The sequence below is a fragment of the Vanellus vanellus genome, assembly GCF_965231255.1.
Source record: "Vanellus vanellus genome assembly, chromosome: 2".
In the NCBI taxonomy this organism is placed as follows: Eukaryota; Metazoa; Chordata; class Aves; order Charadriiformes; family Charadriidae; genus Vanellus; species Vanellus vanellus.
The window spans coordinates 47888417-47913974 of NC_138906.1; the positions used below are offsets into that span (position 1 = coordinate 47888417).

At 48.3% G+C, this 25558-nt stretch overlaps 2 protein-coding genes across 3 annotated transcripts in view; both read right to left on the bottom strand.

Annotated features, from left to right (window-relative positions):
* Positions 1–25558, bottom strand: part of RPL14 (ribosomal protein L14) — a 291729-nt gene that overhangs the window by 225836 nt on the left and 40335 nt on the right. The window lies entirely within an intron of this gene.
* MTURN (maturin, neural progenitor differentiation regulator homolog) lies at positions 477–15689 on the bottom strand (the record flags this gene model as incomplete). Of its 2 annotated transcripts, XM_082499381.1 has the most annotated exons (4): positions 477–508; positions 3220–3372; positions 9307–9429; positions 15528–15689. In XM_082499381.1, 3 exons carry the CDS (start codon positions 15687–15689, stop codon positions 3262–3264), a joined length of 396 nt encoding a protein of 131 aa, XP_082355507.1. In that variant the 3' UTR covers positions 477–508; positions 3220–3261. The 2 variants fall into 2 exon arrangements, with proteins under 2 accessions (XP_082355507.1, XP_082355506.1); XM_082499380.1 differs by lacking the exon at positions 477–508 and having other exon boundaries at positions 1347–3372.

The following is a 25558-nucleotide window of genomic DNA, read 5'->3' on the forward strand; positions in this document are numbered from 1 at the left end:
TTGAATGGCTACTAACCTCAGTACACGGTGAGAGTGAGGGAAAAATAAAATACAAAGAAAATATAAAAATACTTTGTAATACAACTAAACCAGGTCTGCATCTCTTGCATCGTTTGGTAAGTATGGAACAGGTAACACGGTAATACAGGAATGTATTTGGTCAAAGTAAGCAATCAATAATTTTTTGATAAAATACATTCTATATTAATGCTCATTCACATTTAATACACATGTAAAGTAAATTTTCTATGTATAAAATTCCAGTTTATCCTCAGCGCTGCCCAGTCATGCTTCAGTTCAGCAGCAGGGCTCGACACATTCGGCTCCCAGCAAGGTGAGAAGGGACAAGAGCTCTCAGCTCTCTGCAGGACCAAACCTCACGCATCCCCTGGAGCGCCCGCCCAGTCCTGCAGGTCCCATTTGAACAAAATCTCGCCGGCTTCAGTGGGAATTTTGCAGGGGAGAGCATTGCAGAAGGGCCCCTCGGCTGTCCAGCACCTGCAGTCTGCTGTGGAAGTCACCCAAATGGCATATGGCGTTCCAAAAAAAAAGTGAGTTAGCGAATACAGAAAATAACATATCTACAAAATTTACAGCATTACGTTTGCTTGCAACCGTATTAATGCTCAACCGCTCATTAACAATTCAGTCAATAGGCAGGGAAAGGTAGCAGAGTGCAGTACATATTACAACCTCCTGTGTGCAATTACGGGCACTGCATCTTACAGTCTTATCACTTCATGAATTCCTGCCTACCCCGCTGCCACCCAGAGCCCAATTCCCCATTGAGCCCCGTGGAATCAATCCTTCACAGCACTAAAGCCGGTTCAAAATCCGTCTGCGCCTCCGCCACGGGGTCGTAACCCTGTGCAAAGGGTGCAAAGCGCCTTCGGCTGCGTGTCCTCGGCTACCATCCATGTCCACCCCTGCACCCTCCCTTCCGCTGTGCCAGCCCCCGTCCGTGCAGCCACGCGCCGAACCAGATGGTGGGATTGATCCGGCATGTAAAACCGCCTGTCCTGTAAAAAGGCAGAGGGTCATTTCCCATCCGGACCGACCCTGCAGCCCATCTCACGACGGGGCAGCTGTGCCCGGGGCTTGTGCAGGTGGGCGTGTGGGTGCGTTCACGTGTACGTGGGTGCTGGCCACCCACACCTAAGCAAAAGGGGTGCAAGTGGCTAAGAAACCTGAAGGGCAGGACTTTGCCTCCAGCTCGCGCTACTGCAGATTATGCCTTGCATCACGTTACAGCAGAGGAAAGTCAGCCCCAAAACATCTACTTGTGTTGAGCCGCAACCAAAGGATTGGATGCTAGGAAGGGAAAGGTTCTCCTGAAGCAAGGCTCTGTTTAAGGTTATGGCATCTGGAGAGGAAAGAAAAACTTAGGGACTTAAAGCAGGGATGGAAACCACTGGTCTTACACTTTATTTTAGTAAGCAAAAAGCCTATTGCTGCTGTACAGCGTTATACAATGAACTGCCACAGTTCTCACGTCACTAGTCCATAGAAAATGTGCTGCGACTACCATGTTTATGCCTGCATGCCGAAAGAATGTACAAAGTTTCATTAAGCTCTGTTTGTCTTCCACTTTCTTTTTTTTTTTTTTTAAATATTCTTAAACCCCAACTTTTACAGTGTTGCAGACACTTCTGTGCATACTCAGGTACCACACACCTTCCCAGTTATGGAAGGTCTTTGCCCCAGATTGGAAAAATCAAGTGCTGTGCATCTCTCAAGCCATCATCAGAAATGTAAACCACCAAGAAAATTTGCTCTCTTAGATAACCTTGAAAAAAAAAAAGAGTCTTTAAAAAATCTATTGAAAAGGAGACGTCGCTAACAACAGGGTTTTCAAAATGGTGCGAGTTGTTTCTGGGAGTTGTCCAAGCATTTCTCTTCGCTCGCTTTTTGGTTTTATAAAGCTAGTTCTCTATAAAAGGGCTTTTGAAGCATGTGACCTGCATTTCACGATTTTAAAAAAAATTGGAAAAAGGGAGTAAATTTAGAAATATTTTGCTCAGTTGTGGAAAACAGCTGTATAACAACAGAATCCCTTTGCTTCGTATATTTTCAGTACAAAAGGCAAATAAATATAGAGACCCTGCATCTTCTCAGTCTGGCACTCATTGGAGTCACTTAAATCTATGCAAAATAGGTACAAAATACAAGGGGTCGTCTTCTCCTTTATACCAGACCCCACTAAACCCCTCTGGGGAGCAAGTCCCCAACTAAGTTAAAACCTCACTAGTTTTTATATCAGCCAAAGCAGTAGAATTTTAGCTCCCCTCCGACAAGGTGTAAACACCTGGACTAGCTCAAAGACCCAGGGAGAGGAACAGGTCCGGCATAATTTTAAGAGCCAGGTGCTGGTTTCGTACCCTTATGGCTTCAAAGTTAAGTTGCACTTTAATTCACAATGCCGCGAGGTTTTGAGTAATAATTTAGGAGTGTATCAAAACCAGCGAAGCTTAAAGTTGGTTGTCATGCAGAAGTGGGATAGGCGATGGCTATTTTTTAATTGATTTGTAGGCAAGCAGCATTTGGCTTTGGATCAAATGATGTTGGAGTACCAGGGTTGGTTGTAACATGTACTGCTGATACTAATTACTCCCAGTTATCAATCCAGCACTTGTAAACTCACGTATCAGTAAAGCAACATTAATACATCTGACACCAATACTCCCCTGGATTTCCCGCTTCCCATTATTTCTGTTAAGCCTTCATGTGCACTTCTGCAGTACCAACCACTTTTAAACTAGCGTTTTTCAGGAGAAATCTCCCCAGGTTCGGTACTTTGTCAAAAAACATAGCTGTTGAACTAAAAAGAAAAGCGCAGGTCGCGTTTGCTCTCTGCGCTGGTTTCCTCGGAAAGGTCACCGGTGAGGACTTGGCACTCTCACCACATGCTTCCTACATTCTCGGTACTCTACATTCACGTCAGCGAACGCTACTCTCGGACACAAATCGAAGAGACAAGTCAGCGGCAAAACTACTTCTAGACTGATGATGGCAGAATGCTACCAAGACAACTCCATAGAAAACCCACTGAAGCAGGAGCAAAATTCAGGTCACTTCTTAGCAAAGCTCATCACAGATTATTATCATTAATCTTTTTTTTTTTTTTTTTAAACCATTTTGTAAAACTTTTATCCTGGGAGCCAGATATCCCCATGTGATGTGCTAATTCAAACAGGCTAACGTGGGACCACCTGACCCCACCTGGTACCAAAGGCTTCCAAATATTTTTAGCTTCTCAGAAAATCACTGCTGACTGACACCCATCTGTTGGTGATCAGCTTCTGGTTCCTCTTCTTCCACATCTGCGTTATATTCTTCAAATGCATCATCATCAACATCTGGAAGCCCAAGTAACTACAAAGAAGAGAAAATACTGTGTAATAGCGAATTACACACTCGTGCAGCTTCGCTGCAAATCTTCACACAATACCCAGATGCCACTTCTCGAAAACCTCAAATCCTGGAATAACAGTATTGCATAATGATCTCCACTCCCTTTCTCTCCCTCCCTGTGATAGAGGGAGATTTGAAAACGCATCCTCACACCAAATTAAGTGCTCAGAGACCAGAAGATAAACAAAACCAAAGCAAAGCACTTGCAAAAAGCTTCACGTTCTTCCCTGAGGTCATATCACGAATTGTTGAGTGTTTAGACTTGGCAGTAGTTTAACTTCAGAAAGAACCATGATAATACTGTAGCAGTAGTTATCTCGGTTTAAGATTGCGTTTGGCAACCCTATAAAAGCCAAAGAAGAAAGCATCCTCATGCAGAACTGGCTAGTATGGAGTAGGCAAGGGGTCCCTAAAAACCTAAAGATCCCACCATGCTAAGTGCTTCTCTTGAACCCTTCACTCCATCACACCAGACGAAAGCCCTCACAGTGAGAAATTCAACTGCGAATTCAACTCAAAATTGCCCGGGTTCCTTTTAATTTCTGCAAATTAGATTTGGGCTCGTGAAGTATGGCCAGCCCATCTTCCCTGGACAATGTCTGGATGCCTCCACCTGATGGCTCCGATCACCGCAGCGGCACTTGTTTGCTGCAGGCAAAGGAGCAAACAGCGATGTTTGAACTTTTCCCCTCTCCTTCAAAAGGTTGCCAAGCCAACAGAAGTCAGGAAGACAGATAAACCAAATAATAGTCAAAATAACGCATCTGTTGTGGAAATCTCATATTAGAATCCTGCACCAGCAGCTATTAATATCCACAAAGCAAAACCACATGCCAGGCATCACTGGGAATACCATGTATTTAGCTTGCCAGGGCTGGAAGAGCAGCACAGATGCATGCAACACCCTGTTTGGAGGGTGACGCAGCTGTTAGCTCTCAAAAGAGGCAAAACCCAGAAAAATTGGGAGGAGAGCAACACTTGCTAGGTGGTAGCATGAAAATGAGAAGGCTGTGACGAGGCAGATTTTTAGGAACCTAAGCTAATTTAGTCTGCGATCAACATTCAAAATTATTCAGTGGGTACATGAATTAGCCTCTGGATCCTATAAAGCTTGTGTTCCTCACTGCCACTGGGAGAAAAACAGCTTTTTAGTTGCAGGGTTTCTTCAGCAGGGAAATGGAAGGAGAATGTGCTGACTAAACCCCCTCCTTCGCATTTTAAAAATACTTACAGAGATACCCCAAGCTCAAAATGTTCTTGTTTTCTGAGCAGAACAAAGAGTAAATATTCCAATGCATACATATTCTCCGAATCAAACGCTTAACTGAATGTGAAACTACTTAGCTCGTTTTCAGGATGCGGGGGTTTTGTTTCATGTTGAAGCTAAAATTAAAATACTCAGTTTTTAAAATGCAAAAGCAAGGCCTCTAGACTATCTTATCCACCAGCATTATTTTCACTAAACTGATTTGGTGTATTCAAATTAAATGTGAGTGTTGTACTGCTCCATTTATATCACTCGACAGAAAGAGCTTTGATCGCTTTTTTTTTTGCCCAGCTCTGGTTATAATTCCTCCTTGATTTGCAGGGAAATGAGCCACATAAGTCTTCATTTCATGGGATACTGTAAGCCTTTGCCGTGCACAATTAGCCTGGAAAACACAACGTACACCACAAGAACCGCAAAGACGTGCATGATTCCAAAGGATGGGGAGCATGTCCTGCTTTTCACACATCCCTTCTCCCTTTGCCCTCAGGAAACTCAGCTCTCCTCTCCCTGGTGCAGCATAAATCAAAGAGTGATGCCGCTGATGGTGGTGGTTTTACAGAGCATAGGAAGGATGGGGATGGGATGGGATGGGATGGGATGGGATGGGATGGGATGGGATGGGATGGGATGGGATGGGATGGGATGGGATGGGATGGGACGTTCCTCCAAGCGAGGAGGAGTTTTGTTCTCTCACAGACACTTTAGGATCTTCCAAGGCACCGAGCAACTCAACTGTGCAGGTCGTACTTTTAGGGGTCATATCTTCCCAACAGGACTAGAGTCCCTCACCACTATTAACCCCTTACTGCTCTCTGGACTGCAGTGACAAATCAGTCCACAACTTGACCCCAAGGAGGGAGGACCAGGGTCCAAAGTGCAGAGTGCTCTACAAACACTGGGTCCAAGCAGAAGGAGGGTGTATGAAAGATGAGGACAAAATAAGATGATGAAGGTGGCCTGAGTTGACTCCAGACCAACTCCCATTTTGTCTTCTTTCAAACCTACTTGTTTCTGCTTCTAGTCCATATCTACTTCATATATTAAAGTCTCAGCTATGTGGCAGACTTGAAAGGACTTTAATGGAGAGCGAAAACAAGGAGGAAAGAGGTAAAACAGGAAAGGAGTGTAGAAAGAGAGAGCTGATCCATCAGCCAAACAGTCAAAGGGAACAAAACTGCCAGGTGGGAATATGTGGGGACAAGGACTGGAGGGTGGTGAGGAGGGAAGGAGGACAACAATCAGTGGCAGCATCGCATGAACTACATCTATTCATTCCTGCTGCCCAAACTACCCACCCTGGAGGTAAAGGAGAAGTCACTGTGACATGTATGAATTCAACGCCTATGGGATAAATGGCTTCTATGCTGCAGACTCCCCAGTTCAGATGTGGGCTTTTTAGGCTCAATGTGGGAGCCCTGGAATTTGCTGCTGAATTGTACAACTCACGTTTTAGTTCTCTGCAAACTCTGCCAGCTGGGGTGATGTCCCTTGGGCATTTTTCATTTTTTAGTCTTTCTTTCTTAACTCTTTCAAAGTGCCCTGATTTTATACAAATAACCTAGTAGGTTTTAAGTCACGAAAGCAGAGTGACGTGGCCTCCTACCAAAAGCTGACATACAAGCACGCTGAAAAATCAACCCAGTGCAAGACCAAGCTTTAGCGGTCCACACAATGCTACACGAGAGATAATGTGGTTCTGTCGAATCCTGGTGTGAAGGGAACCAGCATGGACACTTCTGGCACCAGAGAGACAAAGTCATCAGAGGAGCTGGGATGCTTTGAGGCAAATAGCGGCATTTGAGCCCAGTGCTATTGACATCGGTTCGTGTATCTGTGTGGTGTCTTGCATTTTTGGATGCTCCCTGAATAAGTGGCTAATAAGGCAAATCACAGAGTTTTGTGGAAACCGACCCAGGAAGGCAGTAATGGGCAGAGACAACATGCCTCCCACCACCTTCAGTAGAGAAACAGCTTGACCTTGTCTACAGCAGGATTCAGAGGTGCGGTTCAGCTGTCGCAGGTTAACCAACACTTTTTAAAAGCCTCATCTAAATAAATATCCTGCCCTGGCACTGTGTTTATGCCCATAAAACATGTGCATGAGGGCATAGAGAACTGCAGATGCACCACCGGTGTCTCCTCCTAAACATTTCCTTTCAAAGGACTCCGACAAAGACTTTCAAAACTAATAGTCTTGGACGTAAGGCTGGAAATACCAAAATGGAAAACAGTTTCAGAAGGTGCTTACCAAGCCCATGCTAAAAACCTGATCCCTCCTCAGCGCCTCAAACTGCGTAGCCAGGACCATCACACACTTCAGCACCGTTTTTTCCTAAACTGCCATTTCTCAAACTGAAATTTGCCAGACCGGTCCCCGACAGCAGACTTGGTTAGGATAAGGGAGAAGAAATGCCCTGCAAATGCACTGTTACCTCCACGCTCACAGCAAGGCGGCTTCATTACCGAGACAGGTCCAGCAGAGAAATGATGGGCAACAGTGCAACATAATGCTAAGGAAATAATTTCCCCATACTGATGAAAAGGGGCTTTGTTCTGGCAAAAGGCCTGAGAGTGTAAAATAACTGTTTCCATACATCTCTTGTAACACTTTTCACTTTTTTACAATGTATCCTACGGTGCATGTGCTATTTTTAACAATTACAATAAGGGGAAAATGTCAATACATTCCTTGTTAGACTTGTCTACACACAACCATCCCTCGAATGACAAATTCAGTTCCGTTACACTGATGCAAATCTCTCAATCTCCCTAGGTCAAAGGAGAATCTGAGAAACTTAATCTTCGTGGTACGTCCAAGAGAAAATGAAGAGGTACTTGATTACAGTCTGCAAGAGGTCTCTGATAATTGAGGATGCCATTCCTCAGCAGACAAAAGCATAATGAAATTCAACAGCACGGAAGCAAAAACTACAAAAATGCAGATTGTAGAGAAAAGAGTTTTTCACAGGAGCGTAACTAATGATGATGAGAAGAAAAAGTGCCCAGGAGTGTTGTATCCTTTAAGTCACCTGAAGACTTTACCTCAAGACTGGGTGTCTTTGGAAAAGACACGCTCCAGCTCAACCACAATTTATCTGCTCGGTGGTAGGAATCATGGGCTGATATGGGATGTATTAATGAAGGGCCCCGACTAAACGACTGTAGTGGTTCCCGTTGCTTTGAACCTTTTTATTCTGAACAGTAGCTTAACTTGGTTTGACTGAAGCCAATTTCTCAGCAACTTAAGCTATGCTGAAATAAATGTGGTTTAAATGAAATAAGTGATCTGTATCAATTTAATTAAGTCTTTTTGAAGTCCTCTTTAGTTAAACCAATGGAAGTTTCTTCTCAAAGAAACATCCTTTCTGAGCGGGAGAAAACAGCTATGAAGATCCAAGAGCTGAATATTGTTCTGGGAAACATATTTATATATTTGTATGTTTTCACAATTACAAGCAGCTGTACTGACGGATCAGATTTCCAGTCCTTTCTAAGAAAAGTGTGCATCTGTTCTATTTATTTCCAGTCTCTCAAAGGATTCTTTAAAACGATGCTCTTTTATGTCGACCAGCTGCGGCGGCCCGCGGCAAGGCACTGCAAGGGTGTAACACAGGGAGGGCCGGTGTTTTCGTATCGGAGCTCCAAGCCCTCCCTTCCACTCTAAATACTTGGGATACATTTTCAGTCTTCTCGATTAGTCAGCCAGAAAAACAGAGGAGGGAAAACCGTCTACGTTTTCAGTTGAGTATAAAAACGCCCATCGGTCAGCCTTCCCACGGACATCACGGCTCTGGCAATGAACCTCCACTCTCCTTTGCACCAGCCCCTTACCCAACCCCAGGCACTCAAAAGGAGAGGCTGTGCAAAGGGATTTGACAAAAAATGAAGGACACCGGCCAGCCTAAGTCACCTCCCCCTGACACAACCCAGGCTCTGACCCAAATCTTAGTGTTAACCAAGGACAGAGAAGGCTGAGTAGCAGCAAAACAGAAAAATACAAGCCTCCTCCCCACAAAACCAAGCTTCTGCTCCAACCTCTTCTCAAGCAGTGACCAAAGCGGCATTTGCAAATACCAAGTGGCAACCACACTAACAGCAAAAGCTGGACTGCTTGGGAAAAAAAAGAAACAAACCAACCCTAAAATAAAACAAACCACTCCGAGGAGAGACCGTATTTCTCTCTGGCTTCCCAGAGGTTTACTCTCACTACTCAGATCCTTGCAAAACTCCCCAATTTCAGTGCCAGGAAATAACTCTGCCACAGAAAGTCTCGCGGCGCTGACTCGCATCCTGTTCCTCAGACTCAGCGCTGCATCAGCAGGACGGGAGCCCCTGCGCAGCTGGGGAGCCGCTGCCACCGGCTGCCACACCAGTTGGCCTCCCACCCCGCACGGGCATCTCATCCTCTCAAAAGCAGAGATGGAAATAAAAAGGCAGCTGGCTTCCAAGAAACAATTTCCAGTTGCCTGATAGCAACTCCTGCCCTAACACCCCTGCGCCCACGCAGCTGACTGGAGATGGAAGTCCCTGCAGAAGAAAAACCACCTTGCTCCGTCCAGTGCTATCCTATTAAAAGTCACAGGTAACTTGTCAATGTTTAGAAGTAAAAAAAAAAAGGCACTTACGGGTCTGAAGGATTTGAAGACTTTTTCCAATATTTCATGGAGTGTCTTTTTCCCACAGGAGGAGATGTAATCCTGTGCGAGCTGCAGAAAAGGTAAGCAGTCCTCGCTTTCGCTCCACACGTGCTGAAAGCCAACAGCAACACAAGAAAGAAAAGGCATTAACAGGAATTCACGTTGGCCTTTCCACGTGATTTTATAAGGTGACACGTTGTAAACATCTGCCAAAGTATGCTGGGCCTCCTGCAGGTCAGACCTGCGCTGGGGACGGGCACTGCAGGCTGTTGCAGAAACCGCGCTTCCTAGAAGGAACCTTGATTTCGTTAACTTGATGCATCAGAAAGCAGGGAAATTGATCCAGGAGAGAAAACACCTCATGACCGCACCAGCAACAAAGGGTACGCATGCCTTGCGCAGGCGCATTTTAAGAGTAAAGGTGTTTTCGTTTGAAATCAGCCCTGCTCAGACCTGGAAGCGGCGGTGGGTTTTCTCTTCTTCTGCATCACCCACCGCAATGAAGCCCTCAGGAAGAGCTAAAACATCTCTTTGTCTTCCTGGTGTTAAGGCAAGCGTGATGAGGCCCTGGAGGTGGAACTTGATGGTGGAACTCTTGACGATGCAGAAGAAAAGATGCAAGGTACGCCGGCAGGTTAGACACAGAGCCAAGGAAAGACACTTGGGCACTCACACCATCCTGACACTTCATGCCTCCCTCCCTCTTTTGAGGTTTACTCCTCCTAGACCCGAATCTTCTCTTCCTGGGCAGCCATACTGAAACCCATTTGGGATACTCCTCTCATCTTGCTCTTGCTTTGGACATGCTGGTTCCCCAGCCTGGCTCTGTGAAGCCTCTCCCAAAACTGACGCCTATTCTGGTGCTACCAGGTTGGTTGAAACAGAGCCAGTGAGCGACGGTGGAAGCACTCGGGCAGCAACGCTTCCTGCACGCAAGGGCAGCACACGGCACAAGCGAACGCATACGTTTGAAGACCTTCTTTTCGAAGACTTTGTGCACAGGACTGTCCTAGGCAGCCTGCGACACAAGAGAAGCGTAACACCGCCAAATTGTTTCCAGACTCTTATACCTCTATTTGCGTAGAGCAGCTCTTTTCCCCAAAGTGCCATGCAGCTTTTTACTGTGCTATAAACAGTAGGTTATGCTTAAACAAGGGAAGAGGAGGGTCTCTCGGAAGCTTAACTAACATTCAGGGAAAGGGTAAGAACGACAGATGTTTCAATCCCTACCATAAGGCTTGCGTGTCGCCTCCCTGTTCAGTGGTGAATACCTGCCAGGGATGCAGTTTTCCACTTATCGACAGAAAACACTATTTAACATCACCTAAGCTGCATCTTTAAGACGAAAACTGTAACTGCCCTGCTACGAACCTCACTTGACCCACGTTTCCTTTGCTGCTTGTTGCATTTTACAAGCATAAACATAGCGAAATGTTTTGTTATGCAAAGAGCCCTGCCTTCTGAATAGGTCCTGCTCCTTCCATATAACCAGAGTCATCTCTTAACCACTCTGGCAAGAAGTTCTCTACTGTCTTGCCAACTCTCGAAGACACATACCACAAGTCTCATGATACTTCATGCCATCTTAGAGTCATGGGCCTTGCAGTCCTATAAATACACAACCAAATCTCAGCTTCTGTTTACAAAAATAAATAAATAAATGTCCACGCTTTGTGATCTCTATGGCCTAAAAAGGCAGAAGATACATGAAGTGAACTCAAACAAACCCTTTTTAAAATATCAAATGAACACTTTCAAATCGCAGCGTTTTAAGAACAGCCTCAAGATTTTGGAGGTCTGGTCCATGATTTCTTAATACTTTAGGTTAGCAATAACCGTTTAGTTACTTCTAATCTTTGTGTCAAACTTAAGAGCTGGACGTTGCAGCTTGGCAATTCATGGCTCGTGCTAAACCTGTTGTAATCGTTTATATGTATGAAACGATTATGACTGCTAACATCCTGATTCTTGTGTAAATTGTGGCTTCTTTTGACTATCAGAGCTATACACAGGAGCTTCCACATAAACAAAAATCAGACCCTGCCCTTTTATAAATCATAGCTAGTTGGTTCCCCAGGGAAAGTTAACCCCATGTCGTCCTATCACGTTTTTACAGTCTCTTTTCAAGCTGCACCAGGTTTTAGACTCCAGTGTGAATTTGTCAGCAGTAGTGCAGAATAAAACGATCTAGCACGAGGGGAAAACCTAAGCAAGTAACTTGACCGTAGAGCCTTTGAAGAGACTTTTTTGCGTGGCATCGTGAGGCAATAAGCAAGTAAGACTTCAAACAATTTCCACGTCTGCAGAAGATTTAAAACTTTGGCTGTAGCAACAAATGCACTACGAAAGGTCTCACACGCCACTAGTGCATGCAGCTCATTCAGAAATGGCTTGATTTCATCTCTCCCCTCAAGAAAAATCCTTAACCTTAATAAAGAGTGGGGTTATAAGACCTGTAAGTTCAGCTGCATCTACAGTTCTCTGCGGACGTTCAGCTCTGCACCAAGGCAGTGCAGGAACTGAGTCTCACCACTGACTCACGCATCCCCAGAGGAACCTGCAAAAGGAATTTTGGCCTCTCAAAATAAAAACAAACGTAATTTGAGGATCCAGCTCTTGCTTAGAAAGTTAGGGCAGTGAGCGAGGCTGCACACACAGAGATGCCTTTCCTGGAAAACCCCCTGATGCCTGAGAACCTCTTTGCGGCAGAAGTGGGCTGCTGGCAAACCGGTGGGCCAAAGTGCTCAGCCGTGGCTGCGCAATGAAAAAAAATATTAACCTCATCATCTAAATATGCGTTTTCCAAGCTTGCCCAGTTTTGCTCACGGTTGCTTTGTGTCACTACAAAAGCACACAGCCACTCATTTCCACCTCAGCTGACCTAGGATCATGGTTGAATTATTTAGTTCAGCATCTACACACAGCCCAGAGCTGAGGCAATTCATAGGGTTTGCTTTCCCTCACGCCTTCAGGTGATTTGGTGCTGCTGGATGACAGAGCCACTTGCTGGACCACCTTTTTCTAACCAGCCCACCTATTGAGCAATGGCAGCAAAACCTTTTATTTGTGGGAGTAATTCAACTTGCAGAAAATATTTGGACTCACCGACTCTGTCCTAAAATATTTTACGGGAAAATCTTGCATCAAGGTGGCATCATACTTCTATCTGCTTTATGGGTTACTTTGAATACCAGCAATAACATGGTGGCAAAACAAATGACAGGCTATAAGGGATAGCATCGCAACCCCCACCCTCATTGGTTATGGCTATACAAGTCCAATTAATTTTCTGAGAACACCACGAGCCTGAGGAGCTAAATTATACGTAGTTCAGCTATCTAAAATGCTGATTCAGACAGTTTGGGTCCAGGTGGTACTGAAAATGCCAAGAGGCATCTAGATGGGTCTTCTACATCCCCAGCATGTTAAAAACCTAGCCCAAAGACACCTTTCCAGGAAATTAAAATTATACCGTTGTTGTGATCTGGAATCTCTCATGTTCTACAAAATTCGGAGTTATTCTCCCCCAGGTTGCATCTTGGCAACCTTTCCATGTTTTTCTCCTCCTCCCTTTTAAGTTCACCACGCTCATCGTTTTCTCCTTACAAGTGGGTTATCATGGACTTTTCTGGTGCTTCCTACATAGCTTTTTAAGTTGCGTTATTATGAAATGAAAACGTAAAGAAAGACAACAAAAATAATACCAGGCACCAGATGCTTATTAAATGTGAGCCTCCTTTATCAGAGTCACAGGGTGCAAAGTGTGCCACTGTGAATTCTGTTTATATTTACCCACTTTCACTCTCCACCGTGTTAGGGAACCATGCAACAAGGCTCAAGTGCAAACGACAATCAGTACCCCGGCTTGTATTAAGTCTCCTTAAAATAAACTTTAGCCTGTAATTAATTACACATAGAAAGGAAACTTATCTTCTGGAAGATAAAAAAAGAAAATTACAAGATAGCCAAGCTGGGAACAGAAATGAAGCCCCACAGTGCAGTAGGAGCAGAAAACATGACGCTGGTGAATCAGCTCATTAGTGGTTCTTAATCGCATTAAAGAGACACCATCAATGGGGAAAGAATTAAGAATGACACCTATCTGCCTATCTTAAAAGTATTACTACAAAAAGTGCCTCAAGTAATTATGCCAAAAAAAAGACAGAAGAAAACGCTGCCTCTAGTTTTCCACTGTTTACGTTCTGCATTTGACAGAAGTTGGCCCTTTAGCTCAATTTTACTACTGGCGGCTTTGGGCGGGGAGTCCTTCCCACAGCAACCCTGGAATGAAAATATTTGCCAAAAAAAAAAAAAAAAAAAAAAGGAAAATGTGGTTGCAAACCCACAAAAATTGGCCAGTATTGGAAGCATGGAAATAGGGTCTGAAACTGCTTAAGCTTTTTTTTCTTTTTTGAAGTTGACTAGATTTTGAGAGGGTTCGTTCAATTATTGAGCAGCATATAAGGAAAGAATACACGTCTAAGAAAAATAATAAGCTAAGAAAAATAATGAGCTTTCTTTGCAATTTCTGATATCACTACCATCCAATACCAACTTCAGCCTAGTCCTGCAATTGGATTCATATGTATCCTGGCTCAAGAGTCCAGCACGCATGGCCCTTTCTGGGCACGGGCATCTCTAGAAGGGAGTGAGCAGCGGGGTTTGGCATGCCCTTAGGGCAGACATGCTGGGGAGATGGGTGTGTGCAGGGCTAGTCCCACCACGGACCAGAAGAGTCCACATCCCGCCATGCCCCACCGTGGACCAGGAGAGTCCACACCCAGAAATGCTCCTTTCCCGCGGCCAAGACCGCAGCTGAAGGTTTCCTGTATCCCTGGACAGATGCATCGCTAAACTCCAAATAACTTCTTTCATAATTCAGCATGACCATCTGCCCGACACAATAAATAAATGTCCCACTCGCCGAGACTTGTGGTGTTGGAGATGTCACTTCAGTGCTCTTTGTTTCCATGAACCCATCTGTCAGACAGCTCCGTACTGCACTTACCTGTTGGAAAGGGAATTAACAAACATTTGTCAAATAGGTCGAGGGACAAAAGTTGCTCCGGGAAGGACCTACAACATTCCTACAATAACGGTCTGTGCTGGGAGCTATTTTTAAAATAAAATAGAATTCTTTCATTGCGGTTAACCGGAGCTTTGGAGGTTCCAAACCCCGTGGCGAAGTGCCGCTTTTCGGGAACTCTTCTTTGCACTTCTGGTCGTCGCCGGGAGGGCTGGGGGGGGAGGGGAACAACAACACCCCCACCCCGCCCCTCACCCCCCTCCTCCCCCCTCCCAATCCCAAATCCAGGGGGTGTTTCGCCGGTGCCATTTCTGCACAAACTTGTCGCTGAACTCCGCGAGGAGCGCGGAGGGGACGCGGCGGCGACAGGTCGGCACCTGCCCGGGTCCCCCCCAGCCCCGACGGGACCCCGGGGAGCGGCGGCGGGGACGGGGGGGGGGGGACGGGACACGGGGGGTGGGGACACGGGGGGGACACACAGGACACGCGCGGCCCTTCTGTCATCCTGACTCCATTTTATTCCTGCCCGTTCTCCATTTGCCGTGACAGCCCTGCCGGTCCGCCCGTCCCTCCGCCGTGCCCCGGTACCCCGGGAGGATGGAGGGGGCCGCGGGTGGGAGCAGCAGCTGCAGCCCCCGCGGGGCGCTGGAGGAGAGGGGACGAAGGGGGAGGGGGAGGGGGGGGGACGACGGGACGCACTCCTCCTCCTCCTCATCTGTCCCTGGAGCCCGCAGCCTCCCCGGGCCGGGATGATGTGGGAGGCCGGAGAGGGGTGGGGGTGGGGGAATGTCCCTGCCCGCGGGGCCGCCCCGCACCGGCAGCGGACTCCATTTTGCAGATTGTGGTTGCGCGCTGGGGAGGATCCCCCCCGGTCCCCCCCCGTCGTGTGTGCTCCCCTCCCCCCCGCCCTGTCCCCCGGTACCGCCGCCCTCCATCCCCGCATCCCTCCGCCCCTCCGGGGCACGGCCCCGTCTTCCACACCACCCCTTCCCCCGTGCAGCACCGGGGACCTGCACGGATGGAGAAGGGGCGGGGGGGTGGGGGGGATGTCCCAAAGCGGTGCAGGGGCTGCCCACCCCGCGCATGCACGCGCACGGATACCCACGCACACCCGTGACCACCTCCCCCCCCCCCCCCCCCCCCACTCTCCCCACCCCCGGTGTTCCCTTCCCGGGGCACTCACGAAATTGTCGCCGCAGGCGGCCTCCGGGCAGAGCACGTAGAAGGAGACGCCGGGCTCGGCGTAGAAGTCCATACGCCGCTCCGTCTCCTCGGCGGCGATGAGCTGGAAGGGCGTACGGGCGCACCACCGCTCCGCCGCCTCCGCCAGCGCCTCGAAAGCCATCCCCATCCCCGCCGCCGCTGCCGCCGCCGCCGCCGCGATCCGCGCCCGCCGCCCCCCCCCGACACACACCCCGCCCCGCCCCGCCCCGCGCCCCGCCCCCCTCCACCGGGGTTTGGGGGGGTTGGGGGTGGGAAGGGAGGGGGCGGGAAAGGGGCGTCGGGGTTCTCGGCCGCGGGTGGGAATTTGCTGGGCGACAACTGACTTGAGGTCGCCTGGCAGATTGGGGAAGGCAGTCCGTGTCCCGTCCCCCTCCTCCCGGGGAGCCGCTGGCGGTCGCGTCGCTTCACCCCTTCGCGCTTTCCCAGAACCCGTCCCCAATTCCGCCTCATACCGAGGAGGGAGCCCCCCCAGCGCTACCCTGGTTATGGCCAAACGAACCCGCCGAGTTTCGCGGAAGCCACCCAAAATGCAGGACCGTTGGGGCTTGCCTAAACGCAGCCGGATTCGCCCCGTGATGTTGGAAAGCTTTACAGCTTGTATCGACGATGCTGGGGACCGTTGGGTTTGCAATTAGGCTGATTTTACCTCTTCCCAGCGCATCCCAAGTGATTATCCAGTATGTCTAGCAATTGCGCAGGAGATACGAGAGCCCATCTGCATTTATAAAGGGCCTTCGATTTGCATTGGTGTCTGCTGCTCCACGAGGGAAAAAAAATCCCCACAGATCTGGGTGGGTTTTCAGCTGGAAGCCCGAGATCTCATGAAGGTGACTGGGCAGCACAGAGCCCGTATGTGGCAGCAGATAGAAGAGTTCATCATAGAATCGTTTTCGTTGGAAGACACCTTTATGATCATCAAGAGCAACCATTAACCTAACACTGCCAAAACCACCACTAAACCATGTCCCTAAGCACCACATCTACCCATCTTTGAAATACCTCCAGGGATGGTGATTCAACCACTTCCCTGGGCCGCCTGTTCCAATGCTTCACAACCCTTTCGGTCAAGACATTTTTCCTAATATTCAATCTAAAAGCTCCCCTGGTGCAACTTGAGGCAATGCCTTCTTGTCCTGTTGCTTGTTACTTGGGAGAAGAGACCGACCTCCCCCTCCCTACAACCTCCTTTCAGGTAGTTGCAGAGAGCAATAAGGTCTCCCCTCAGCCTCCTTTTCTCCAGGCTAAAAAACCCCACTTCCCTCAACCGCTCCTCATAAGTCTTGTGCTCTAGACCCCTCACCAGCTTCATTGCCATTCTCCTGACACGCTCCAGCACCTCAATGTCTAGTGAGGGGCCCAAAACTGAACACAACATTGGAGGTGCGGCCTCACCAGTGCACGGCCAAAGGCAACACTGGCTTCCAAATAATGCCCAGCGGCTCTTACTTGTCTCCAGAGCGGTGTTTAACTGCATTTCCACCGTGGGTACCAGACACCCACCCCACGAGGTCTGTGTTACCCATCGTGCACTCCCATCATACATATTAGTCAGTACATAAATCATTCAACCACTGGTGAAGTAAGCGATGAGGTCATGAGCTGCAGAGGGGACGAGGCCGAGCCGGGCAGCGCCTGCCTGGCCTGAGGCACTCTCCGAGCGCCCACGCTGCTGCGCTCGGCCCCGCCGCCATCGGCTCCTCTGTCCCCTGGCTTTGCCCAGCCTGGACGCAGCTGAGCTCGGGACTAACATGTCATTCACGGAGAAAACCCCCCACTGGTGTGGCCACCAAGCACTGAGGTGTCAGGAAATGCCAGGGACGGGAGGTGCTCCTGACGCCGTAACTCAGCCCCTTTGCGCGTCTGGGGTGTGATTGCCTGTTTTTTCCAACAAAGAACGTTTCATTTATTCCGTGCAGATATTGCGGATATTGCCCTCATTTCCCAGAGTTGCGATTAGAGTGGCAAGTGCTGAGGAGCCCTCACTGGGCTTGGAGCTGTGCTCTGACCGTGCAAATCATGGGAAAAATGCCAAACGAGGACGGTAATGTCAGTCTCCTACCTACTGCACAGGCCTGGGGGAGCACTCGGTGTGGGGATGGAGCTCCACGGGGGCACCTGTGGAAGATCCGTGGCTTTGCAGGCGGCCTGGGGCCGGAGCGGTGAGTCCCAAACAGCTAGAAAGGAAATCTTAAGCCACTTGCCATTTCCTGAAGGATGCAGGGGTCCTGCAGGAACCCCACCGTGACCACACGCTGCCGGGCCTGTGACTCCCATGCAGGGCTTCGCGACTCCAACACTCTTTTCAGCGTTGGTTGTTTGGTCGAGTTTTTTTCCCAAATGTATTTACATAATTAGCGTGAAAATAGGACATGGAAAAATACAGCCCATTCTCCTAAAACGTGACATTGTCGGCTTGCCTGCGACCGGCGGTGGGCAGGGTGCCACCACCCAGGCAGACATTTCCCCCGCCACAGCGCTCAGCCGCCAAGGTCGACCCCAATTCTGCTGTCTCTTTGTGCTTCCCCCAGATCCCACCTTGTTTTCCATCCTCCCCAAAGATGGTGTCGGTGGGACGCAGTGGTGGGACCCAAGCCTCGGCTGTCCCTCTCGTCGGTGGGGCCGCGAGCAGGATTTGGCACCTGGGTTTGGGGCCACTGGAGGTGGGCAGCCAGGCAGCTGCGCCCCCCAGGCTGGCAGCACCCCATCCCGTAGCAGCAAGGGGAGGTCAAGGCTGCCTCGCAAGCGGCCACGATTTCAAATAAGCGAGGTCTCGGTGTGAACACCTATGATTTATGTGCATTTTCAAAGCCCCGCGTGAACGTCTTTTTAGTCCTTAAAATGTCGCTTTGAAGTATGTGCTGTTCGTTATCTCCCTTCTGTGGGGTAGGGAAGCTGACAGGTTTCGAATGAGATTTTAAATATCTTATTGCAGCACGCGCGGCCTCATCCTTTGTCACGTCTGGCAGCACAGCCATTCAAACCAGACGGCCGTCCTTATTTGTTTATTTACGTGTGGCGAGTCTCTTTGCCTTTACACCTGTACCCCAAAAGCAGACTGTAAAAACAACCCGGCAAAGGACGGCGATTTTGGCGAGGCTAGAAACCAACCTGCAGAAGCGCTGCTGGCAGAGCAAGCCAGGCTCGGTGAACCTGGCCGTCACGCCGATGCCAGGGGCTGAGGGACGGCAACACGGATGCGAGGCGGATGCGGTGCCCGTGACACCCTTCTGCCTCCCTGCAAGTCAAAAGCAGAAGCACTCGCTGCTCGTTTGAGTAGAGGGGTAGACTATGCCTCAGCTTTTCCCAAATACTGTATGTCACGCGCGTGGTTTTGCTTCCGACTTGCTCCAGATGCCCATGAGCATCCGTGCACCAACGGATGGCCACATAAGGGGAGCAGCTGTCTTCTTGGGAAAGGGGAGGTCAAGAAGCTGTCTGCCGTGGCAAGGACGGCTTGCAGAAGGGAAACTGCACCAGAGGGAAGGTATTTCCCCCTACCCTGCGGAGACGTGCTTCCATTTCCACCTTCCTCTGCGCCACAGCAGCTCCGGTGCTTTCCATCGCCCTGGTCCAGGCCATCGGGAGGTCAGGGAAATGTTGCTAGATCATTTCAGAGGGATGCCGCTGGCCAGTAACTATCGCCTACTGGAAATGGCATTTCACTTTGAAGAGCGTATGGAGAGTGTTAGGAAGGGAGAGCATGTGCGCTGCCACAGCCATGCTACTTGAATCAGAAATACAAATATTGGCATCTTACAGGTGACTTCTGGCTTTATGCAGGTCCTCCACCGTCCCAGAAATGAAACTGACAGGTCAAAGGTGAATGACAGCATGAGGCTTGAGTGGATAAACCAATTTTCTGCCATTTGCATGGATTGGAGGAGGTGTGGAGGGAAAGGGTTTTGTAGTATCGACTACCTGGCTGCCAGGAGTTGCCTTTAGAAAAGCCCTTGCCTCTGGGCAAGGTGATAAGCCTGGTCCGGAAAGCTGGAAACTTGACAACCCTGTGCTCAAGGGAGGAAGGGAAGAGAACCTCACTAAGCGTTTACTATTTCCCTACTCCCCCAGGTCACTGCAACATTAAATGACACGGGGAAAAGGGATGCGGGGGTGGGGGAAACGAGAAGCTGCGGAAGGTGGAGGAGCAGAAGGGTTTCTGAAACATGTCAGACAAAGGTGGCTTGCCGGCGGCTGTGGTGTTTCTCCGAAACACTGAACCACTGTTCTCCTCTACAGCGGGTTAGAAATCTGACAAATCCAGCCCACGGACTGGCCACCTTCGAGATTTTTATTTTTTTTTCTCTCTTTTTTTTCTCATGAAGAGTCCTCATTGGTCTGCTTTTGGTGAACTGCCAAGCAATTCGCATTAATTTGCCTGACCAGTTGTAAGAACCCGCTTGCCCTCCCACGGCCCTCATTACGCACCCTTCCTGCTGATCTAAATACAGAAAGGTCAGGAGGGTGAACTCCAGTAAATTATTAGAGAGGCACCCTTGATTGCTGTCCTGCATCGGCTTTGTATCTCTAATGCTGTCTCCACAGTTTGGTCTCCTATAGAAAGATTGGTTCTCTTGCTCCAGAAGAAAAAAGGACCAAGAAACCTTAGGGGGGAAAAAAACAGGCGATGGAGACTGATCACTTCATGGCCAACCCCTCGTAGATGTTCTTGACGCTGTGGACCTTGAAAAAGAAAATATTTCTTACTGTTATCAGTACCGGTTCATTCCTGACATACATTTCACATGTCCAGAGCCTTGACTATTGCACTTGCTTGAGAGAGATGCTGTGACAGCTGTCCCTGCAAAAGCCTGGTCTACGCAGGGCTTTCAAGGGTGCTTGCACCATCGCAGCTCTGCACACCTTCTCACCAAGCCCGTAACAGCACTGAACGTCCTACTGCAGCACAGCAGCGGTGGCTTTTGCCAGGGACGCAAGCTGAGGAACTATTGCCCAGCAGACTCAAGTTTTTAACCGCATTGATTTACTGATTGATTTAACGACATTCATTTACTGATTTAATTACACTGAGGTTACTAAAAAGTGAAAAATCCCTGGCTGCTACGACATTTCCAATCCACCCACCACCGGGTGCTGCATCCTCCCCGAGCACACAACCCCAACCACATCGTCCCTCAAGGCTGGAGACCAGGAGCTGGCACGCAGGTATCCTGCGCATTGTTTCCCACCTGACTTCCCAACTCCTGAGGATACTCAGCTCTCCAGAGCGTCTAGGCAGTGATTTGTGGTTTTCTTCTCTTTTTATTCTCTTTAATGAGGAACACACCTGTGGTTGTCTTCTTTGCTATGGTTGGTTTTTTTGGTGTTTTTTGTTTGTTTGTTTTTTTAACCCATCACCATGGTAAATGGAGGTGAGGAAAGAGCAAGAAAACTGTGAAGAGCTATCCAAGCCAAGAAGATGTTGTGGAGGGGAGGTGAATTCGAAATGCTTGGTTTCTCAATTAAGTTTTAAACTACAAAAAAAATGTTAGTTAAAAATCTGTACAGAATTGGGATCCTGCTGCTCCCACAAATCCCGACATCCTCCTTTTGAAGTCAGTGGTGGAACATCCTATTGCTTTGGCAGTAAGAAATCAAGCCCATAAATAGCGAGGAAGATCTGGGCTGTGCAAAATCCGCTTGCTCATTAGCAGCTTTCCCTTGTGGCATTGCCTTCTCCAAAATATGAACTTAAATTTAAAAGAAAATATCATCAAACAACCCCCATATCTGTCTTCCTCCAGGTCCCTGCTTTTTAGGAATAGGAAGATGATGTGCTAAATGTGAGGGAGAATATATCGACACCCTGTCGTTTTCCTGATCCTGCAGGCAGGCAGTTTTGAAGTCTCTCTTACTTTTGACACCCAGACCAGTGGTATCGTGCCACATTGCTGGGCTCTGTGCAGTGACAGTGGAGCATCTCCAGGCTCTCAAGTGCTGTGCATTCATTAAAACAATGGCCCGTTACGTTTGCGAGCAGTGTACTGAAATACAATGGAAATACTCGAAGACTCAGCACACCGAGGGTGACAACAGGCTGGATTCACCATGGATCACTTCACCTGCAGCTCTGAAGGTATTTTCATCCACCCTCCCTTTATCTTGACTCTCAAAGCCCAGCATGAAGCCTTCATCCTACTGCACGCAGGTAAAAACGACACCAGCTTATTTTAAAAGTTGATTTTCCTTGAAAGTTTCTGAAGCACAGGCCGCAGGCACAGTGCCCTTTTGGAAACGGTGGGACTCATCCCAAATATAGACGTGATGGCAGAGTTGTGAACTTTGTTTAGGGCCAGGCAGCTGAGGGGCAGCAAGCAGGCACCCAGATGTGGCCAGAGATGAGGCTTAGCTAGCCTAGGCTGGATACAGGGTTGGAAGAAATTAGAAGACCACTGGACAGCTTCTGCCCTTGCATCTTTTTTGGACGTAGAGGTTGGTACCTCCCCAGTTGCTGCTTTTTTCACCAGGAATTACCTGCCAACACTCTTTATCGTTGGATCTGTGTAGCCAGGAGCAGACCGCGTGGCCAGGCAAGCCGAGTAGGGGGTACGTTCTGAATTGGCTTATTAAGAGCTGAAAGGTGATTTTGCAAAGACCTGAATGTCATAAGGCACCATAATCTCTTCAGGCAAACAAACAGGATTTTTTTTTTGTCAATTTGCGCTCCCTTATGATATTGAAAAGGCACAGGGCTGCAGACTGTCCCTGATTTTCAGATTAATTGCTCCACTAGTATAGAAGATATTCTCATAATAGTCCCAAATTAGTTGATTGCTTGAAGTGCCAGAATCCTTAATGCTCTGCTATTTTAAACATATGGAAATTGATTCAACACTTATCATCTATTTAGAGATGTAAATTTATTGAAAAAGATGCCACTTCTTCCTAAGCTTCAGGCAAGCTCACGTACTCAGCTTCCTGGGCACAGGCAGGTTTTTACGAGGACTTGTGATTTTAACTACAGTGATTTATTTGCCTTCTAAAGGCTGGGAAAAGCAGAGGAAAATCGACTGTGTTGTCTCCAGAGAGAAAAAAAAAAAAAGACACAAGCAAGGTACATGCACTGGTGTGAACTGACACAGATAGGGCAGTATCTGGCACATCATACCCCGAGGGGCTTCTCCCAAGCACAGACACTGGCCCAGACCTTGCCCTAACTTCTGTTGCAATTGCTCTGCCAGGAGGTCCACACGGATGTTCGAAGCATCACTTATTTCTGTTACAGTCACTCGCTTTAGGGGAAGAGCGATGAAAAACCGAGTGCAGGCAGTGATGGCAACGACGTTGGTCATTGTCAACCATGGCTAAGGAAGTCGCCACCCCCCCCGCCCCTTCCCAAATTGAGCCTAAGCTTCTAAAAGCAAAAAAGCGTTCGTCAGTCATCTGCAATTGAAAGCTCTTCTTTGAAAATCAAACCGGTTCCTAACTTGGAGGCTGTTGGGATACCTTCCTGCACGGACGAGCCCTGCCTTGATGTGGCGGGCACGAGGCTGCTATTAGGATTAGATGAGAAAATCTGCAGCCCAGTCCTAGCTCTGCTGCTGACAACCTCATTTTTCATTTGGCGTAGTCACTTAGTGCCTTATAAGACGGAGATTTGCGTGTATTACATAGGAATGCTGTTTGTGCCTCAAAGCTTGTGAAAATATGTGTTTCTCCTGTGGAAAAAAAAGATATTTTTAAAAAAAAAAAGGTTAAGTCTCAGCTATTTGATCTTGTGTTATTATTCAGTGTGATTCATATATTAATACCATACAGAGAATGTCTCTCTAAAGCCTAATATTATGCTTCTGGGATTAAGCAATATTTCTTAATGTGTTTCTTATCCCCGTATTTTTGCAGAGGAAGCTGGAACGGGACCAGTTCATGCAAAGTGCCTACACGTTAGTGGTTAGCTCAGGTCAGGAGAGCACTGACAAAGTGACTGCCCCAGTCATCCCCACTCACCCCGCTGTGGTTGGCATCACGGAGAGGGCACACCAGGTGGATTCCTCTCAGATGAACGGTGCAGGGTGCGCACACTGCAATCTCAGCGCTCTTCTGCGTTATGGGTCTGCCCCCGGGCTGTACTACTTACTGGCGCAGACACAGCTACGGCGTAGTTACTGCACCTTAAAATCTCCTGATGGCATTTGGGAAGCAAGTTGGCTGGCTGGATTAACTAAACACCAAACCTGGTATCTTGACTGGCTAATGTTTAATCAGGGGCTTTATTTTCTTGTTTATACTGGTTTGGTTATGGTGCTGAGTCCAGCCCCAGTAGCATGGAAGAAAAATCTGGCTCTGTTCCTGAGGTAAAGCACCTTAGCCTTTTGCATAAGCCTGAAATAATTAATTTGGAGCAAGACAGGGTTACCACAGAGCTGGTTTTTGGAAGTGCCCATTCACTTCTGGGGATCAGGTTCAACCAGTATCTTTTCTCCCAGCGGGAACTGGTGATCTCTGTTGTCTTAAGACCCACTAGCTCCCCTGTGAAAAGAGTGGGGAACCACCAGAGCCTGCTGCTGCTGTGTGGTCACTTTCCCTTCTGCCTTCGCTCTCCACCACCTAGACCCAAGTGACCAGCTCTCTTCCCTGATTACGCAATGACTGCGTACCTAAATATACTTCTTACATCATATAGCAGAGGGTGGCAACCACCAGCATCTCTCAGGGAATTCAAAGCCTCTCTCCCCCAGGATGGTGACCTCTCACGTTGGTTGTGCTGGGCTGCTACAGGGCTACAGTGTGACCCGGCTGAGTGTGACTCTGTGTCTGGCATCACTGGATGGAGGCCCACCTTCGTGTCCCCTCCACCTCAGTCCCATCAACAGCCCTGCTGTCACCTCCTCTCTGCAAACCACTCCCAAACCTCTCCTCCCATTCAGCTTCCCAACGCACAGGGGCACAGCCTGTGACTCTGGCGCAATTGAAAATTTTGGGACGCATCCCACAGGCTTACGAAATTTTGGCCACCTTTGTTACGTGTGGTGAGCGTCCGGGTCTTGTGTCGCAGGCTCTGTGTTCCTCACAGGCTATCACAATCCGGAGACTTCTCTGAAGCACTGGAGTAAAACCCATGCTGCTCACTGAAGTATTTGATTGCTGTTTTCCTGAGCAGATGCTTGTTTATTTTTGTTAGTGATTATGATGTCTGGCAGTAGGAAAATGTTAAGGAGGTGTCAGAGCTACGGAGGAAAAAGCCAACGTCCAAGTGAGGAAGGGGTGATGGCAGAATTGATGGGCTGGCGGGGGGTTGCGAAGAAGTGGACAATTATATCTCACTTGCAACACGCAGGGAACGTTTTCCTTCAGACCAGGCCCTGTACAAGTGTGCCTCAAAGGTTTTCACACAGGGTCCTCCAACAAAGCGAGCCAGTCTGGGAAAAAACGCAGGTCAAAATTTTCGTGCAAAACCTTCAGTGTGGTATCTCGTGCATTCTCACACTCTACCCTTCGGAAAGCCCTGTTTTTACAAAAGTTTGGGAGAATTAAAATCACTGAGAGATGTACCAGAACCTACGGATTCTGTGGGATTTCAAGCCGAATTAATACGATTCCTTCCAAGATATGCCATCGGTTGTCTCATTTAGCTTGTCAGTGCCATGTTTAATACACACGGTTTGACTAAATCCAACAGCACATAGAAAAAAATCACGCCAGCCTCGCTCCAGCCCCTGCTTCCACCAGCATCTGCCCAAAAAGTCAGGGTGATGAGGGTACCGCTGCTACGCACAGCGTGCAAAAACCCATTTAGCGATTTTTTTTTTAAACTCACTTTTTCTCCGAACTCTACTTTCTCCCAGCCACAGGGTGACGGTGGCACCGAATTTGGCGTTTTATTTGCGACGATGCTGGCAGAGCAAGTCAGGCTGGCTCAGGCCACCGCTTCTCACGAGAGCATCCTCAACGTATGCAGCAGCAGCAGCAGCTTGAGGTGTTTCACCCACTCGCACCTTGCCCCTTTCTTTCGCTGTCTTCCGAAGGAATACTGTTTAGTCCCAATAAAGGCAA